The sequence below is a fragment of the Vigna umbellata genome, chromosome 2 (assembly GCF_029865625.1).
Source record: "Vigna umbellata cultivar VRB3 chromosome 2, Vumbellata_1.0, whole genome shotgun sequence".
NCBI classification, from domain to species: domain Eukaryota; kingdom Viridiplantae; phylum Streptophyta; class Magnoliopsida; order Fabales; family Fabaceae; genus Vigna; species Vigna umbellata.
Window position 1 is genome coordinate 46,969,137 of NC_142166.1, and position 20,438 is coordinate 46,989,574.

General features: G+C 28.7%; 1 protein-coding gene and 1 pseudogene across 1 annotated transcript; both read right to left on the minus strand.

Annotated features, from left to right (window-relative positions):
* Positions 1–929: 929 nt before the first annotated feature.
* On the minus strand, positions 930–3,886 carry LOC124828838 (O-fucosyltransferase 36-like; annotated as a pseudogene).
* Positions 3,887–9,320: 5,434 nt separating this feature from the next.
* LOC124828836 (serine-rich protein-like protein) lies at positions 9,321–10,360 on the minus strand. The gene has a single exon (XM_047302222.2). It carries the CDS (start codon positions 10,263–10,265, stop codon positions 9,603–9,605), a length of 663 nt encoding a protein of 220 aa, XP_047158178.1. The 5' UTR covers positions 10,266–10,360; the 3' UTR covers positions 9,321–9,602.
* Positions 10,361–20,438: the final 10,078 nt, after the last annotated feature.

The window sequence follows — 20,438 nt, forward strand, 5'->3', positions numbered from 1 at the left end:
AAAGAAAATAAAAAAAAATAAAGTATTGTTTTGGTTCAGAAATCCATATCAGCCCAATTTTATGTTTTATTATTGAAGATTTTCGTTAATGTCTTAATTTGAAATTTGAAAAAATATAGGTGTGCATATAATTGAGGGAAGGGTAAAGAATTAGTAAATAGTCGTTGTTTTTTAGTCACACTGAGCTTAACTTTTTAAGATAAAGTTCTGGATTCAAATTTTATAGATGAAAAAGTAAAATATATAATTTAAAGAAAAAAAGCACACTAAAGATAGTAACGTAGATCTTCTACTATAAATTAAGTATGAAAAAAGTTCACAAAATACTTCATTTTGTCAAAAAAAAGTAAATTCTTCATGTTTATAACCTAATTATAAAAAAGTTTTAGATTAAAGTTAAACACAAAGTTTGAAATATTAGATCCTATTAGTGATATTATAGTTTAATATCTCTTGTATATTATTTTACTACAATCTCTTCCAATAACCTAGGTATAAATATGTATGTATTCACTGTTAAACTTTTTTTAATACTCATTTTCATTTTCTTACTCGTAAATTTCTTGTTTGTTTACCAATTTTAGTACGAGAACATTATTCGTGTAGTTATTTTACTTATTGTGAGGAGTTGAATTACGAGACATTTACATTTATGATAAGAACGCGTTTTAGATCTTATTTTTATTAAGATCTTTCGTTCTAAACTTCATAAATTCCGCTGTGAAACCTAAAACATATTTAAAATAAAGCATCTTCCAAAGCTAAGCGTTAAAACATGTAACATTTAATCTGTTTTAAACTGTTGGTTTTAAGAAAAGACATTACTTTCTTTAAGGAAAAAGAGAGAGAGAGAGAGAGGAGAGATAGAGAGAGAGAGAGAGACAAACTTGATAAACTCGGTTTCCTTTTGTGGCCCTAACCTTATTAATTTACATTGTTTTGGCACCAACCAAATCTGCCACGTTGGCCGATTGGAGCTGGCAAAGATGGCCAAGTTGACATTCCATCATCCACACAGCTCATCATCAAAAGCACAGATAACAGACTTCACCAAGCATTTTGGACCGTATCTCCTGATAACGCCCGCAGCAGGGGTACTCTATTCTCAAAAGTCAAAAATCATTTTTAAAAACTATATTTTATATCTAATTTAATTTCACAAATATTTATATATAGTATAAATTGATTTTATCATTTTAAAAAACTTCTAACAATTAAACTAATGCACTTTTTAGTGGGTAGTGTTTGTATGAAGCTTGAATTTCTGGGTGGGACCGTTATAATAGTGTGCATTACAGCAAAGTGCAAGGAAGGAAGCACACAAGTTGTGGTGGTATCTAGCCAGTAATCAGGGGCCACAATAGGTTTAGCCTTTATGACCAAAGATGCCAATTGTCCCTCTCACATTCCTTCCTTTTACATTTCTCTTATTGCTTTCACCAATGTCACTTCTTCTTTAAAATAACTCTTACAAAACCTAATTTATAAAATAAAGTTTATATACGTACCATGAAATACCGATAAGAGTTAATGGTCATTTATAGGTTGTTAACATATATATTAGTATGTATTAATAAGTCAAACTTTATGTTTTACAGATATTAATAATTGATTATTGGGTTTGATTGCCTAAAAATATATTGAGTTAAGAGTGTTATTCTCTCCATCACCACAACATGCTCCGTACATCTCTCCAACTTTTTTTATTTCCAAAACTAATCTTATATAAATATTTATTTTTTACTTTTACCTATTTTAATCTAAAACCCTAACCTCATTCTCATTCCCTTTTTCATTGACGCAGTATCCCCCACACCCCCACAGCCTCACATAACTTTCCTTTCTCCTTTTCACTGTCTTATTCCTTTCCTCCTCTTAGCTTTCTTATTTTTTTTATTTCTGCTTCCTCTTCTATTGCTTCTATTGTCACTTACTCATGTGAAATGACTAACTCTACTATCATACATGACAACACATATTGTCAAAATCCTAGTCTAAGTCAAATTTTTACAGGACAAATATGAGGTGTCCCCGAAAGCGATATCAGAGTTATTTGTGGTTCTCATTCCATCTCCTTTACAATATTTGGCTCCTCACTGTGGAAAAGGTACTCATGGCACAATGATGAGGATCCCCAGTCCTCTTTTATAATGTCTTGGGTGAAAGTTGAACTGGATGCTCCAATGAACACACTGGACATGGCACATATAGTCTTGTCCAACACAGCTTTCACCTTAAGAAAACAATATCCACAAGACAATTTAGCAGAGGAATTTACAAGGCACACACCACACATAAGGATACAAACTAAACAATTAAGAGATGCAGCATGATGAATGGAAAAATCATAAAATTAGAAATAATATTAACCCGATGTTAAAAGCGATAAGAGAAAAGAAGGTAATGAATGTCATTGACATATAATGCATTGTATTCAGACTTTAGGGTCTCCTTCAATGTGATGCATGTACAACAAAGAGTCACATTTTTCTGCCGAATTCTGGGGTGGGCGTTTGACAAGTGGAGCGTGTTTGCCCTCTCTCACAAGCAGTGACTGAAGCAGCCGAATTTCACTCTCTGCAGCATCTGTAGAGAGGTAAATGAGGGGTGCATTGGCTCTTTCAACCACACGCAAGATACAATCTGCTGCTTGAGGAATAGGATAAAAGCAACTTGGTTTTTTACCATTACTGTAAACAAGAAACAAAATGTATCATCATACATCACAATCACAATCATATCGCACACAATTATTTATTTACTTACGCTTTCAAGATAAATGGTGATTAAGGAAGCCAGGCAAGGCGACGTAGGTACCAGAAGTTGAAGAAATTGTGTCTTCGGAAATGCAATGCAAGGAAGTTCTTGCCGAGGAAGGTTTGGATAAAACGTTGAGCGGTGAGGAAAATGAGACGATTAGGTTGAATCAGAGTCTTGCATCGATGAGCCAATGAGCCACCTGCTTGCATCACTTATTCCTCCTCCACATTTGCATACAATACATCCCCAATGGCTAAAACATCCTCCTTTTCCTCCTATGAAAACCTTGACACAACATCTTCCACGCTCCTCGTTCTGGGCTTCCTCGCTTCTTCATCCCACGCAGTCGCAGGCCTATTCGTAGACAAAAGCCCCAACGATTTCAACTTCCTCAAATGCTCCTCGTCCAGACAACAGGGTTGAGGCAGCGAAAAATAACACAAGAATTTACCCTCGTGCTTGCCATTGATCCTCATGCTAGAAAACTCTTGGAAGGAGATCACAGCTTTGACTTCACCTCCAATGCATTTATTCATGTGCTCCACATCCAATACTCTCTCGTACTCATAATCCACATTGGAGCTGGGAATAACCAGGACCCGGTTAAGGAGAGCCACGAAGAACATGTGCTTCTACAAGCACATCAGATGGTTAGACATTTGCCCCGAGACGCACACTGCAACCAAAATTTATTGGCCTTAGACCTCCACTCGATGGTCCTCCTTTCTTGCAGGTTCTGATCCACTGTTCCACACGAGGCGTTCCGAAAATAGAGAGAGGTGGCAGGGGTGTAGGCATTGATGTTGAATCTGTGAATTGAGGAAAATCTGGTTAGATAGAAGGGATTTGAGAGTGGGAGTTTGGGAAAGAGAGGGAGAATGGCGAAGAGGTATTTCTTCTGAAAAGGGAAGTTGAAGTTGGAAGTGATTCGTGAAGTGAGGGGTTGAAAGTGAAAGGAAGAGGAAGACGTAGGCGCATTCCTATCCTTCCGATGGATAAACTCTTCTACTTCGCCAGAAGATGAATCCCTTTCCATTACTGCCTGGCAGTGACAGATCACCGGAGGAGGAGGAGGATGATTGTTGTGTTAGTGTCATGGTGGAAGTCGAAGGAAGGAAGAAAATAACGTCTTGTCTTGTTAACGAAAACGAGAGTGGATATTAACATGAACATATCTCTTATCCTTCGACAGAGGTAATATTACACGGATGTTGATATCCATTTAAAAATAAAACGGATACTAACATTCGTTTAAGAATAAAACGGATACTAACATCCGTTTAAGAATAAAACAGATACTAACATCCGTTTTATGAATTATGTTGGTGAAATTTAAAAGTAATCACAAAAAATAAATATTATAAAAGGGCAAAAGAGGAATGTGGAGGTGTAGGGAAGACTCTGTGGTGGTGGAGGGAGTAACACTCCTGAGTTAATGGTTAATCAATGTGTTTGGTTACCACAAGCCCTATAAATATACGATTGACTGACGTGAAAGTAAAATAACATTGATATATCCTACTTAAATAGAGACCTCTTTATAAAACATATTTGATTTGAGCGTTAGAATGTTTTCTGCAGGTCAAAAACTCATCGGAATGGATTGTTGATTGTGTTCTTGGAGAAGATTGGAAAATTGAAAGATAGCAAAACAAAGAAGGACGACTGACCCTCGAACACCTTCGAATCGAAACATTTGGCGCCTCTTACAATATATATATATATATATATATATATATATATATATATATATATATATATATATATATATATATATATATATATATATATATATATCCTTGTATATTATAAATATATTTTATTTTTATATATTGTCTTGTATATTTCTAAACTTTTTCAATGACAAAGAACAAAGGTGCTCAAAATTCAAAATGATATTTCGTATGGAGCAGTGTCTTCTTCTCTCCAACTTTGGCAGGAAAATAATAACCATTGCTATGGTCATTCTTTTTTTATGAACATGCAATGTATATTTCATATTTATTTGGGTATGATTGGATTTTTAAAGGAATTTTATATCTGGATGAGGCCAGGACCTTGAATACATGTTACAATGACTGTGGTACATGTGATGCTGCTCAATAATGTGAAATTGAATATGTTTTTGGTTGGAAATTAATTGAAAGTTTAAGTTTTAAATTGAATATATGTGAAAAAGTAAAATATTATATAAAAATAAAAGATCATTAATTTATTGTCTTACGATTTTTTAAGTATTGTGTTGGAAATTCATATTGACTAGAGATAAAATTGTATTAATTTTTATGTGATTAGGTTTATATTTTTCATTGATATTTTAATCTTCTTACTGAATTTCTTCTATAATAGATCCAATAATAATATAAAAACTGATATTTTTTAAATTATTATTTTGAAAGAAATGATAATTAAATTATTATTTAAGAAATATGCATTTCTGAAGTTTTGACTGTGTAGATATTTTTGTGTTATGGATGAACCTTTCATTTTGTTTTTACTTTTTGTGAAGATTCCGTGTTGCTTTACAATCTTAGTAGAATTCTGAAAATCCTAACCATACATTGTTATCAATGGATACATCATCAGAATAAATGCACAACAAAATGAGTTATGTAAGAAATGTGGAGATGTTTTGAAGAAGTGTGGAATTCGAGTGTGTCACTCTCAACCGACTAAAATAAATTCTGCGTCACTCTTTTTGTTCTGTCTGAATTCATTTAGCAACTATATTGATGGTGGCATGCCCTTAGTCTTAGCCAATGAAAATATCAGGACAACTGAACCACAAAATAGACACGAATTTTCCTACGCCTTCTGAAAATTCTTAAATTATATTTAAAATTTTCACTATGTTTTTTAAAATATGATATTTCAAAGATGAAAATAGAAATATAATATTATATAAATATTACAAAAGAAGTAGATGTATATTGTTTACAAACCACCAGTGGTTGTGGTACATGAATATCTTCAACAAATCACATAAATATGTGTCTTTTCCGCATTTTTTGTTGTTGTAGGGAAATTGATATTTTAATGCTAAAAAGCTTGTTCTCGTAATAAAACAAAAATAAAAATAAAATTGTGGTGTGGGTTAATAGCTACCGCATCCTAGAATTAAGAATACGAATTCCTATTCATAAATTACGAATGATCTTTTACATGAAATGACGATAAGTTATTCGTATTCAAAAATTAAAAATCATAAATTAAATCAACTATTTGAATTAAATAAAAAATATGAAATCGTGAAAAGATGGATTACCAAAACTGAAATCGGAGGTTTTCTCCCTTGATTTGTAAGAAATAAATAAAAACTTCATTTTCATATTTGCTGTTTTTCCTTTGGTCTGAAGCAGGTCGGTCACCGTAAAGAAGGAAATATGAATCTTGCTTGAGATGTGTTGTGGTGAAACTAGAAAATAAATTTAACAACTATTGGAATGATTATGAAATTCAAAAAAGCAAAAACTAAGCAATCAAAAGTGATGTTTAATTTATTTATTTTCAAAAAATAGATGAACAAAGAAACTATTTGTGAGTAAGTAAGAAATAGCAAGTAGATAAATAAAATAGAGTCCATATTTGATATTATTTTATTTATAATAGTAATTAGACCGAATAGGTTTAGTCTAATTTAAGATGTATAATTTTGTTATTTGAAAAAATTGAATAATGTGAAAGATGTGATGATTAAAGTGTGTAAAGTAAGAGGCGTTTGGATATGGGTTGGGTCTTTTTCAAAAGCATATAGTAGCTATTTGTCAGTGGATGAAATATACGATACTCTAACAATTATTTCGTGCCCCACAAGTACACCAATATTTAGGAAGTGAAAGGATAAATGGGTCTACCAAAACTGTTCGTCCCATTCTATTTTATCACACACTCAATTCAAATTAAATAAATTTATACAATTTTTAATGTCCTGACTTTTAATTATATTACTCACAATTGTTTTAAATCAATGCATTGGATTATATTATTCAATCAACAACTAAATTTACAACTTTCATCAATAATAAGAAAGGAAACAAAGCCATTCCATATATATATATATATATATGGCCTTCCCATTTACTTTTCCTCTGTGGCTGGTACATTACTAATTCGGGTATGTTTGGTAGATTGGAGGGAGAAAGATAGACAGAAAATTTATTAGTGGGTTTCATAAAATAGATTTTATTTGTAAGCTTAAATATTAATTTTCTTTCTTCTTTTAGTGTGATTTTAGTTTTATTTTTAATGAAGTTCTAATTTTGATTAATTTAGTCTTTTTAATTTTTTATTAATTTTAATTCTAAATTTTATATAATATCGTTTTAATATTTAATGATACGTAAATTGTGTATGACAAGTGTTGTGAATTTTTATTTATTTTTTTTTGTTTTATTTATTTTTTTAATTTTGTTAGCTTTTTCTAATTTTATTTAATCTTAGAAAAACCGATTTAGATGCCAAATCGATATTATATTACATGACATTGGTAATGTTATTGTTAGTGTTAGTATCAGGATTAACGACAATGTAATGTCATGTATTTTTCAATTTTTATTAATTTTGTTCATCTATAATAAATTTATATTAAATTTAATTTTTATATAAGTATTATATTGATGTAACATTTTACTAAATATTTTTAAAATTATTATAAACTAGCTTTAATTATATTATTAAAATATAATTATTTGATTTTTATTACATATAAAAAAATAGAATTAAAATTGGTTTATGAATAATGAAGATTTTTTTTTAATTTAAAATTAACTTTAACTCTAATTTTTTTAACTAAGTCTAATCCTATTTTAAATCAACTCTTAACATAAATATAATAATTATATTCTAATAATATAGTCATTGGTTTAAAAGATACTATTATAAAATTTATACAAAAATTAAATTTAATCTCAACACAAACATAAAATTAAATAAAACCAATAAAAATTGAAACTCAACAAAATTAGCATTGACGTGTCATTAATCTAATTTATAATATTATGTTAACTTGTAAACTTAAAAAATTAAATAAATAATATATTGATACATGTATTAAATGTTAGCATATATTTTAATTATTTAAATCATATTAAAATAATATATTGAGTTGAATAAAATTAAGAAAAATAGAGATTTGATTAAAAAAATAGTATTTTTGTTTGCCCTTTTATTTATTTTTCACAGATTTTAGTTTACTGAATAGTTAAACATTAATTATATATCCACTATTTTCATTCCTTTTATTTATTTCCTTAAAACTAAAGTAAGCATGAATGAACGTGTGATCTAATCTATACCCATAACGCGTGAGGTGTAAGCAACTTTGGTGTTGTGAGCTGTGCCTTTCCTTGTTAAAAAATTACCATTACCATTCCAGATGGCCAGAATGACCACGTTACAACGTCACTGCCACTGAATAACTTTCAGTTTTTTTAGTCAACTATCAATAAATATTTTGTAATAATATATGCTTGAAAACACTAATCTTCAACAAAAAGAATATTCGCCAATATTACAGTGGTAACTTTTTAATTGGGTGGTTCAAAATTTTTTTACCTGACTATCTCCATATTAAATGCCATAATATCAATGATTGTTAATTAAAAGCCGTTTTCAAAATTGATTTAAAAGTAAATGCCAACATTATAGTGCATTATTGTGAAAGCTGGAGTCGAATTAAAAAGCACCCCCACATGGCCAGCTGGCACTGCTTCATAAACAAGTTCCATCATCTTCAACTTTCCTGACCAAACCTTCTTAAATTTAATAAAAGTTACCAACTTTCAGTTTTTCTTTATTTTTTATATTGAGATTTTTACCTTTAACTTGAACAAAAATTATTCCTTTATTCATTTTTATATTTATTTTTCTTATTTTTGTCCGATTTCACAGATTTCACCGAGGATTGTTAATCATTTTAAATTTCATTTAAATAGATTTTTAATATAACTTTTTTTTAATATTCTACTCCTTGTCCTGTTACCGAATTCATAGAATTGGTCATCCTTTGTGCTAGGGTTTATTTCTAGATACTTCTGTCAAAAACTTCAGCCTCTTCACGCCAACTTCGGACACAAGAATTCAAATATTCCCAAATTCCAAAGTCCAGCTACACAACCAACCTTCAATTAAATAAATTAGATATAAACAAACAAATCATATAAAGTTAGTAACATAAATAGTAAAGAAAATAAATAAATAAATAAATAAATAATAAAGACTGAAAGTGAATACCTGACACAGCACGTAAAGCAACTGGACCAACGTAACAGACGGTCAACGGCATCACGGGTAACGGAACGGTTCCTAACGGTGGAACAACCCAGGAGCCAAATGGAAACGGTGGCCATTGACGGAAAATTAACGAACACTGCAGACAGAACCACTGATATGGGTCACGCAATTGATCAACGGAGTCCACATCACCAATTAACTTACGTTAATTTTAGGATTTAATTTAATTAATTTAATTGGAAGATTTTATACCTCGAATTAAGCCTTATGTGTGAATTTCATGATGTATGTTTTCTGAAATTTAACCATGGAAAAGGCAAAAATGAAAATTGGTCCAAAACTCTGCTTCCATAGCAAAAGTTATGTACAATAGCAATTGTGTGTGTGCGTCCAGTGAAATAGATCTATGGGGAAATGCGCCAAGGAGACAATTCACCAATCTGCTACTCCAGACGACGAAATCAAAACTCGCCGGAGAGGACTCGCCGCTACCTCCCAACCGCTTCGCCGGAATCCAACTCTGGCGGCAGATCAGGGCGCTAGGGGTAGTTAAACCACCGCAATAGCAGTAAAATGGAGAACGAACCTGTAAAATTAAATTGAAAAAAAAATCAAGGATCCTGGGCCTTGGACATGACAGAGAGACGGCTGGGCCTGGGCTCGAAGGCCGCTCTCCTCCTTTGCTGATGAGAACTGGGCCGAATAAGCGCGGTTAGGGCACGTTTCACCCACTCACCCTCCACGCCTCCGATCCTCACAAGCGAGTTCTTCATCGCGGATCTGCGCATATTGAGGCGATTAGAGGGGTAGGAATCCGCGTGGTGGTTGTTGCTGGCAGTGTTCTTGTGTAGGCTGCATCGGAAAGAGCCAGGGTGTGTAGTAGGGGAACACATGCAGGTTTTCTTGTGGCCAGAGATGGGACGGCTGTTCTTGGTGATGATCTGGTTGGAGATGGAGCGGTTGGGGGAGATGGAACGGGGGTCGATCGAGAAGCGTACGGAAGATGAAGGAGGCGTGGGTGAGTATAGATTAACACGTGTAGGGGAAGCGGCACGGTGATGAGAGTGGTGGTTTGTGTGGGAGTTTTGGTGACGAGTGTTGGTGAAGAAGGTGGAGGAAGGAGAGGAGAAGGTGGAGCCTGTGGAGGAAGCAAAGGCTGAAGAAGGTGAAGAGAAAGGGGTTTTGGATGTGGTGTAGGAACAGAATCTGGTGGAGGGTGAGAGAGAGCGTAGAACGGGTCCACTTGACTTTGTTCTGGAAGATGAGGAAGCCATTGAAAGAGGGAATAAGGAAAGGATAGAAAAAGTAAGAGAGAGAGGGAAGAGGATTGGTCTCTAAGGACCCCTATGGGGAATTGGTTTGGCAAACCTAGCGAGTCTCGGAGGCCGGTTTTAAAGATGGGGAGTCTGTGAGGGTGAAGAGTTATTAGCCTCCAAGGGAAGGGGTTTTTTCGACCTATCTGTTCTAGTTAATTAACTTAACCAGGGTTGAGTGGGGGTTAGTTCTGTGAGAAGTAGAACAGAATGAGGGTTATGCTTAGGATCGGAATCCAACGGCTGGTGTGATGCGGACTTCTGATAACGATGGCAGGTTGAGCCGTTGGTCGAGTAAGGTTCCTAGAAAAGCGCAAAGGCTGACACGTATTGAATTATAGGGAAACGGTCGAAGGCGAATGTACCAGAAAGCCACTCCTCCCTTGTCGGTAATTATTGTGTCATTCGCTTCGCCACTTTTTTTTCCTTTGAAGATTTCACGTATGTTACCGCGAGTGGGTCCTTCACTCTAGACTCTCCCATCAAAATTTTATCTGCGTCCAGAATAAAAAAATGCTTTTCAATCAGAAAAATGTATTTAATAAATTTTTAATATTTATTTATTTTTAGCAGCCCAAGACGTTAGTTAGTAAGACTCGTATATAATACTGATAATTAATTAAAAACTATTAAAATATGTTTTCAGAATTACTATAAAAGTTAACAATTTTATTATGAAATTTTTTACTTAGACTAAAATTATATTTTTATTAATATATTTATATCTTTATCAAATTCATATGATTGGTGAAATATGGGATATTTTTATGTCCACAGAACTAATATTTTGTTGATAAGATATTTAGAATGATTATTCTATAAGTTCAGATTTTATCGTATATGGTTAATCCTAGTTAAAAATACACAAAAAAGCTGCAATTTAACCTAGTAACTTAACTTACTGTTTATGAAAAAATTATTTCAAATAGTCAAGGCATATAATTGTGATAATACACCTTTATAAGATATTTTATTCTTCATCTCTGATTTCATTTTGTAAACAATTTAGTTTACATCAAATAAAAAATAATATAATATTTTTTATACTTTCTTTCATTACTTAGTATACCTCTTTGAAATATAATTATGGAAAAAGAATGTAAATTCAAACTCTAAATACTAAAATATACTTTTATATAACATTATGAAATTATGTATAAAATTAATCTCATTTATATATAATATACACGTTTATGAATTAAATTTAAAATACAAATTAAAAAATAATAATAATAAAGTAACATAAAATAAATAATTAAAGATAAAAAATAAATATAAGATATCTAATACTCTTAAATTGGTGGATATAAATTGTATGTGTTAAAAATTTCTTACAAATATAATCAATTATTGGTTTTCGTAAAGACTTCATAAAAATATTTTCTAATTGGTTGCTTGACTTAACGAACTCAACCTTGATATCTCCATATTCTCATAGTAAAATAAGTTCATCAGTGGCTAATGTCAAGGAGATTCAATATACACATATCTCCACACTCGTAAGATATTGTCCGCTTTGGTACCATTCCAAAAGGTTTCTTAACAATAGAGATATCTTATGTGTATATAAACTCATGTTCAGATCTTTTTTTATCCGATGTGAAACTTTGTTTGGACCAACAGCTAAATGGGGTGTGTGTTTTCTTTCACCTAAATTTAAATATAAATTCATCCAAATAAATAATGTATTAATTCAGAAACTCAGTTACTATTACTTAATTGTATTAAACATATTTTAATTTTTTTATATTTTTTATTAAATAATGATATAATAATAATAAATGTTATTAGTAGAATTTCAATTGATAAAGGAATGTTTTCAAATAAGAATTCCATTATTGATTATGTGAATTTTGGTATGACAATCATGATGGAAGAGAAATATTCATCTTTTATGTATGTTTAAAGCCTCTTATTATTATTTTTTTTTAGGAATGAATAATGTATGGCAATGTTATAGTAAAAAACAAGCATATATATATATATATATATATATATATATATATATATATATATATATATATATATATATATATAGGTACAGTTGGTATATTGTAGGATTGTGTACCGGGTTTTAGTAGACAAAAATATCCTTATATATCATGGATTCTAACTTTTAAGGTTAAGGGTGTTTAATAATTTTCATTTTTAAAACTGAAAAAGAAAAAAAAAAGAAACCCTCAAACCCTTACTCATCTCCCTCATTCGTATCAATCATTTTTCTTTCACCTTTCACTCCAACATTTTCTCTGTCATCCCTATTGTAGCCTTGAAAAAATCATAAAGATTTGTCGTTAAACAATTTGCCTTTGTAAAGAGTTGAGTCATTGACATATTCACTTTCAGGCAAAAAATTCATTCAAGATCTCTTCAATTTCATCATCCTCACTAACCTCTCTAACTTCATGCATATGTTGAATCATCATCTCTAAAAAAACCCTCTCCGCCAATTACCAATTCCTTCGGATGTTATGCTTGTGAAAATTAGATAAAATTATATACGACAAAAATTATAAAATGAAAACTCATTATAAAATCATTTTTTGTAAGAAATTGTTTAATAACGAGTGTTTCGGATTTTTTCCAGGCCAATTACCAATTCCTTTGATGTCATTATACTTGTGAAAATTAGATAAAATTAGATAAGACAAAAATTATAAAATGAAAACTCATTATAAAATCATTTTTTTTATGAAATTGTTTAACAACAATGATTTTTTATTTTTTGCAAGTCAATTACCAATTAACTTATGCTTGTGAAAATTGGATAAAATTAGATAAGACAAAAATTATAAAATGAAAACTCATTATAAAATCATTTTTTGTAACATTGTTTAACGTCAATGTTTTTTATTTTTTTCAGTTGGATTACAAAGAAAATGTTGGAGTGAAAGAGATGAAAGAGAAAGGGTTTCTGGCTTTCTTTCTTTTTTTGGTTTTGAGAATGAAAATTATTAAAATACTCTTAACCTTAAGACTTATGAGCTTAGATATAAGGATATTTTTGTCTACTATAAAATCCGGTACACATTGTTAAAATGTACCAAGTGAAAAACAGGCGTACACGCGTTTGTGTACCGGATTTTAGTAGACAAAAATATCCTTATATACTCATGATTCTAAGTTTTAAGGTTAGGGGTATTTTAATAATTTTCATTCTCAAAATAAATAAAAAAAAACCCCAAACCCTTAGTCACCTTTCTCAATCCTCTCAACCCTTTCTCTTTCTCTTTCTCTGTCATCACTACTGTAGCTCCAGAAATGTCGTTAAACAATTTGCCTTTGTAAAGAGTTGAGTCATTGACATATTTACCTTCAAGCAAAGGTTCATTCAAGATCTCTTAATTTCACCATCTTTACTAACCTATATAATTTCATCATCTGTATATTTTGAATCCTCACCTCTAAATAAAATTAAATAAAATTAAATAAAATTAAATAAAATTATATACGACAAAAATTATAAAATGAAAACTCATTATAAAATCATTTTTTGTAAGAAATTGTTTAACAATGAGTGTTTTTTATTTTTTCCCGGTCAATTATCAATTCCTTGTTATTATGCTTGTGAAAATTAGATAAAACAAAAATTATAAAATTAAAATCATTTTTTTTGTAAGAAATTATTTAACAGTGAGTATTTCTGATTTTTTACATATCAATTATCAATTCCTTTATGCTTGTGAAAATTGCATAAAATCATATAAGACAAAAATGAAAACTCATTATAAAATCTTTTTTTCTAAGATTGTTTAAGAGCCCGTGTTTCTGTTTTTTTTTCAGTTGAAATAGTTGAGAAGAATGAGGGACATGAACAAGAATTTAAGATTTCTATTCTTTTTAGTTTTGAGAATAAAAATTATTAAAATATCATAACCTTAACTTAAAATCTTTAATATATAAAGTTATAGGAAAAAAAAGTAAACAATAGGTATAAGATTAGGTCGATACGAATCTAATCTTACTTGGAAGAATAAGAAAATAGCCACTGTGTGCACATAATATTTAGTTGTTGTAGTAAGAAAAAATAGAGAAAACTTTATTTCAACGTAAACGTGTCTATTCAGAACAAATAAGTAGAATGGGCTGTTATAAAAAGTCTTAAAATCTCTTTAATTAATAAAATAACTAGTTAAAAAAAAGTATAGCTCACGCTAAGGCGTGTACGGCAACTTTAAATTTATATCAGACCTTTAAATGTAGACACGTAAATTTATATTAGACCTTTAAAATCCACATAACTTTTTGCTGTTTTTAAAAATAATTAATCGAAACAACTAGCATGAAATATCCAGAACAATTTTCAATAATGTAATAATGATTTATGAGATATACAACATATATCATAAACATAACTTGATTATATTTTATCAAATCAAACTTTTTTCCCTTAAATATTAAATTTAGAGTCAATATTTCGTATGCTTATTTTATGTTTTCTTGTGAACTCTTTATTATTTTATTCTTATATATATATATATATATATATATATATATATATATATATATGAATAAATAAATACCCAAAATTTAATAGCTTTTTAGGCTATATAACGAGTTTACTTAATATATCTTCTTTCATTTTTTTAAAGTGAAAAATAATTAAACATTGAATGAATGATAATGATATAGAAATAAAAAAACAATCAGTATTGTTTTAAACTTCAAAAATTATGTATAAATAAAAACGAAAATTATCTAAAACTTAATAATTTAATTATAACAAAAAAAAAAGAAAAAAGAAAACAGTAGCGAACAATAAAAAAGCATTAATAACAATATTGGTTGATGAGTATGTAACCATATAACTGAGTTTGTGTTTGAATTTAAGAGGATATGACCTTCTCCACCCTCAAACAAGTGTTCCTAGCTGTTTTGTTAGACTAATTCAGATTGGTCGGTCTTCAAATTCAAATTTTCAACTATTTGACTTCTTACTTTATGCCAAATTTTTAACACCACGTTCTGAAAAAACATAGCATATGACTTTTTTCTATATTTATAACACGGAAGATACTATTTTTTTTTTAAAAAAAAAGAGATACTAACAATTTATATTTTCTAAAAAAATTCACATGAATGGCTTCGTTTGTTCAAATAAAGTAAAAAGTGACGGGTAGGAAAAAAAAATCTTATTTGATTGTAAAAAATGGTAAAGAAATATCTTTTTTATTAAGTTTATATATTTTATTTTTCACTCACCTCACCAGATAAAATAAGATAATTTTCCATATTCATATATTAAATATATTTCAAAAATAATATTACTTTATTAAGATAATTATGTAATCTTCACACCGTTATCTATAACCACTTTAATTGAGATATTTATAACTTAAAACTCTTAATTTCGCAATTTTAACTCAAAACAACAATATATATATATATATATATATATATTCACAAATGTAATCAATGATGAATCTGCCTTAAGAATTCAATATTTGAAATTTCTTCAAAGTTCAAATCTAGAAAATACAACACGATGATTATTATATTAAAATTGTCACAAATAAATTAAAATAAACTTTATTTTAAATTATTCAACAAAATATTATTGAAAATGACTTTTCTAACTTGTAAATTGTAGTCGATCAATTTTCAATTAAGACTTGATAGTCATTTAAAACTTAGACTCTTAGAACAAATAAATTAGTTAAATACAACAAAAGTTGAATGCAGCATTAACTAAGTTGAACAAATAACTCGAACTACTCTCATAGAAAGTGATGAAAAACCTTAAAAAAAATATTTTTAGAACAACAAACATTTACTTTAATTATGATACTCTTCTTGTAAAAGTAATCGTTTTTCTTCTAACTATGATAAAGTAAAATTTAGTTCTGAACTATGAGGTTCAAAGAAATACAGAGAGAGAGAAAACACAATAAAAACTTAAAAGAAAATAAAAAACATGCATAGATTTAAATGAGATCTTTTCAATTAAGTCCAATATTTAAAAAACAATATATATATATATATATATATATATATATATATATATATAATTTTATAATAAAAAGTTATTATAAATATATATTAAAATATAAAAAAAATCTTAATTTGAAAATATTAATTTTAGTAAAATTATTTTGTTTATAAAACTAAACTAAAAATATAGAAGTAATTTTCTAACGACACTATTACTAATTTTAATTAATTAATTAATTTAATTTGAAAATCATAATTTTTCTTTATTTTCTCGTTAACTTTCTTTACAAGCAAACAAATGTCCTTCGTTTAACTTTATGTACCATTATTCTTTTATTATGTGTATGTGCAAATGCAGTGTGTGATGAGAATTTATTATTAAATCTTATATAGTAATAGTTATAGTCGCGTGAACGGAGATATACAAATACCAATATTATATATCATCACAAATAACAAATAAACATATTTTAAGTTAATAATATACATATTGTGTGTAAGAATATGAAATTGGGGTTTTGATATTGATTTGAGATTTTCATTTTGTTATACTATATATATAAAGGTTTAAAGATTTTGAAAATGATGTTATATATATATATATATATATATATATATATATATATATATATATATATATATGATAATAGGAGTTGACTAATTTTAGGTGGTACTTGAGTTTATTAAGTCCATTAAAATTTAATTGTATGTATGATTATTTGGTATATATATATATATATATATATATATATATATATATATATATATATAACAATAGAATAACTCATAAAATTCTTTTAGAGTAATAAAATTTTCTTTTGTTTGGTTACGTGAGAATTCAATATTAACATTATTTTTTAATACTACAAATATAATTGAGGGTTTTGTAAGAGCTAATACACTTCTAGCAAGGAGTCTAATAGAAAAATGATGAAGAACTTCTTGGTCTAAAAAGTATTATATCTTAGTGTTATCGAAATACTACTGTATCTTGCTAATTATACTCGACCTGATATAATATTTGTTGTAAATTTGTTAAGTAAGATATAGTTATTCATATACAGAAAAGACATTAGATTGGAGGAAAACATATACTTCGTTGTCTTAAGTATATTATGAATATGCATTTATTTTATCCAAATTATTTAAAATCATATCTAGTGGATTATGCAAATGGAAGTTATTTATCTAATCCTCACAATGGTTGATTATAAAAAAGATATTTTTTTACATGTAGTAGCACAACCATTTCATGGAAATTTGTGAAGAAAACTACAACAACATCGTCAAATCATGCAAAAAATTTAGCATTACACAAGATAAGTCATTAATGTGTTTGGTTAAGGCCTATAATCAACATGTGTGACAAACTTGTGGTTTATCCTTTGAAAAATTTGAATTAACAATCATATATGAAGATAATAGTGCATTGTTCAATTGAGAAGGTGATATAAAAATCCAAAAAATTGGTTCATGTGAAAATTTGTCAGATTTTTTTGCAAAGTATTTGTGAAGAAAAACTTTTGAACTATTGATTCACGAGATTGGACTCTATTATCTTAATGATGTAAGTTCACATGAGGAGAGAAATAGAATATGTGATAAACGATGATGTACTATTTCTCCTTTACTAAGTTTTTATCCAAAAAGTTTTTTGTAATAATGTTTTAACGAAACACATTTTCTGATCTAGATATATAGACACTACACAAAGAGTGTTAAAATATATGATTGTCTATTAATTTATTACACTTGATTGATTGTTTGATTGGTTTGTTACAATAACTCATATGATTGATTTAACTATTTATATTAATTTGTATTCTTTGAGATATAAATACAATTTCTATAATAATCTCTTCTTCCTCTATTATAAATTTTATTTTATAACAAAATTATTATTTCCCTTGAATCCACTTTTTATCCCTTAAAAATCATTGTTTCTTATGTGTAGCATTTAATAATATTATTACTCACATATAACATTTTCTTAAGTAATTAAATGATATATCAATTTCAAATCAATATTGATTAATTTTAAGGAATGAAAAATTGAATTTCTAGTTGTATTTCTATTTAAAAAAAACCGTCCTTTCGTGAAATTATAGCAGTCAAAAAGCAATTCTGAGTTTTTTCTTAGTTTAACGTTACAAGGAAATATCCCTAAAAACGCGTTTAGTAAAATCGCGTAACTTTTGTGAAGGACAACTTTTGGCTACGAAGCCCCCTCATCATAATGGTCCACTTGGTGCCTAATAAAAATAATGACTAAGAAATTGGAAAACGTTATAAAATAATTAAAAAATTAAGAAAGTACAATTTAGTGATTACATATGATGTGTGAGCTATTGTAATATTTCCAATGTTTTCGATATCTGAAGATAGCAAAAAAAAAAAAAGATAATTAAATAAGTCATGATGACCACCTAAAACCTTAAACATTCAGTAGTAAAATCTGATCGTTTTTCATAATTTTATAAACACATGGTTTTACAATTCAAAAAAATGACATGATAGACAAAATTTAGTCAAAAAGCATCAATAAAAATTAACCACTCATTGTCAAATGTACAATAAAATGGTCCAAAATAGTGAAAACTTCTAAAATAACTTTTTAACCTCGTCGTGTTTTCTTTACCTTTTCTTGTTAATTTTCTATCACATTTTTCTTTCATTTATTGCAACTTCAACTAATAGCCAAACACAACCTAAGGAGGTAAACTTATGTTGACATTATTATACTATTAATTTTACCCACTGTCTTGTAAGTATATAATATTTTAGATTTTTATTTTTTTTGTGTTTCAAATTTGTACTCTTTACTACATTAAGAATTACAATTTGGTAAATATAAGCAGCGCTTTAGGATATTAATGGTTGTTAAAATCGTCAATCATACCTTTTTGTTTATTATTTTGATTAGTAAAAATATGAAAAAAGGATTTAAATTGTAAAAGGAAAAAAATAATACGAATAACATATTTTAAATTTTACAGGAGCACAACATATATTTAACCCTACTTTTTCTTTTAATCAAATATGGCCTAATAACAATCATGCGGGTTGAGTCTGGCTTATGTTTTGAACAGGCAAAAGGTTTACTTATCTTTACATAAGCGTGACCTCTTCATCATAATATTATGAAAAAAGAAATTATTAAAATATAATATTTAATGTTATTAATATATGCTCACATTAATTTTTCATCAAAATTTATTTATTAATCCTTTAAATATTATAAGACAACCAACCAATTCAAAGTTATTAGTTTTTAAAGAAAACATAAATTATCTGTGTTGATAAAAAAATCCATTTTAATTATAACAAAATTCACTAAAATCATTTTAGCATCAATCCAAGGGGATTAGAAAAAAAGTATTGTAACTAATGTGTTTTCATTAATTGAAGGAATTTTCCTTATAAGAAAATAATTATGAGTTTCGTTTAGAGTAAGTATAAATCTTCCACCTATCTAGTTAAAAGAGTTAGTATGTGTATTTGAACTGACAAATTAAAGTTTGTATGAATATTTAAGAATTTTTTTAGAAAATCATATCCTCTCGATCTTTATAGAAGATTTAGTTTGTGTTTTTTTAATCACAATTAAGGAATGACATTTCAGAAATATATTTTCTTATTAATAGCGGATTCAGAGGTATATATAGAAAACATAAGAATTATATAAATTTGAATATAAGGTTATATTAGCAACCGAGGCTAGAAATTAATTAAGATTAGATGTCGACTGTAAAAAGCCATACATTTAACATTTTACATTAACCATATTCAGACAAATTATACATTGCTTTTTTGTTCTTTTCTTACATTAAGTAAGTGTTTTGTCTTGCAGAGGTGTTCTTGTTCTTTTCTTAGCCTACTTTATTTTCAGTGGGTTCGGTTTGGGTCCAAATGGAAGAGTATTTGCTAACTTATCCAGAAAATGAAAGAGAACCAGCTCAAACTTCAGTCAAATTGGGTGAGCAGTATTCCCTATTCTCTAATCGGCTTTTTGTATATTTGCAGGAACATGTTGGGCTAACTTTTTCCCGTGACTGCATCCGAACAAAACACTGTCCAACATCTAAGAGCTGTGACATTTTGGTCTCATGATTTTGCCCTCACAAGAACAAACAATGTGCTCTATCCTTATGTTTGTGCCTTGCATGATGTCTGATTCCTCCTCTCGCTTCCTCCTTTTCATCA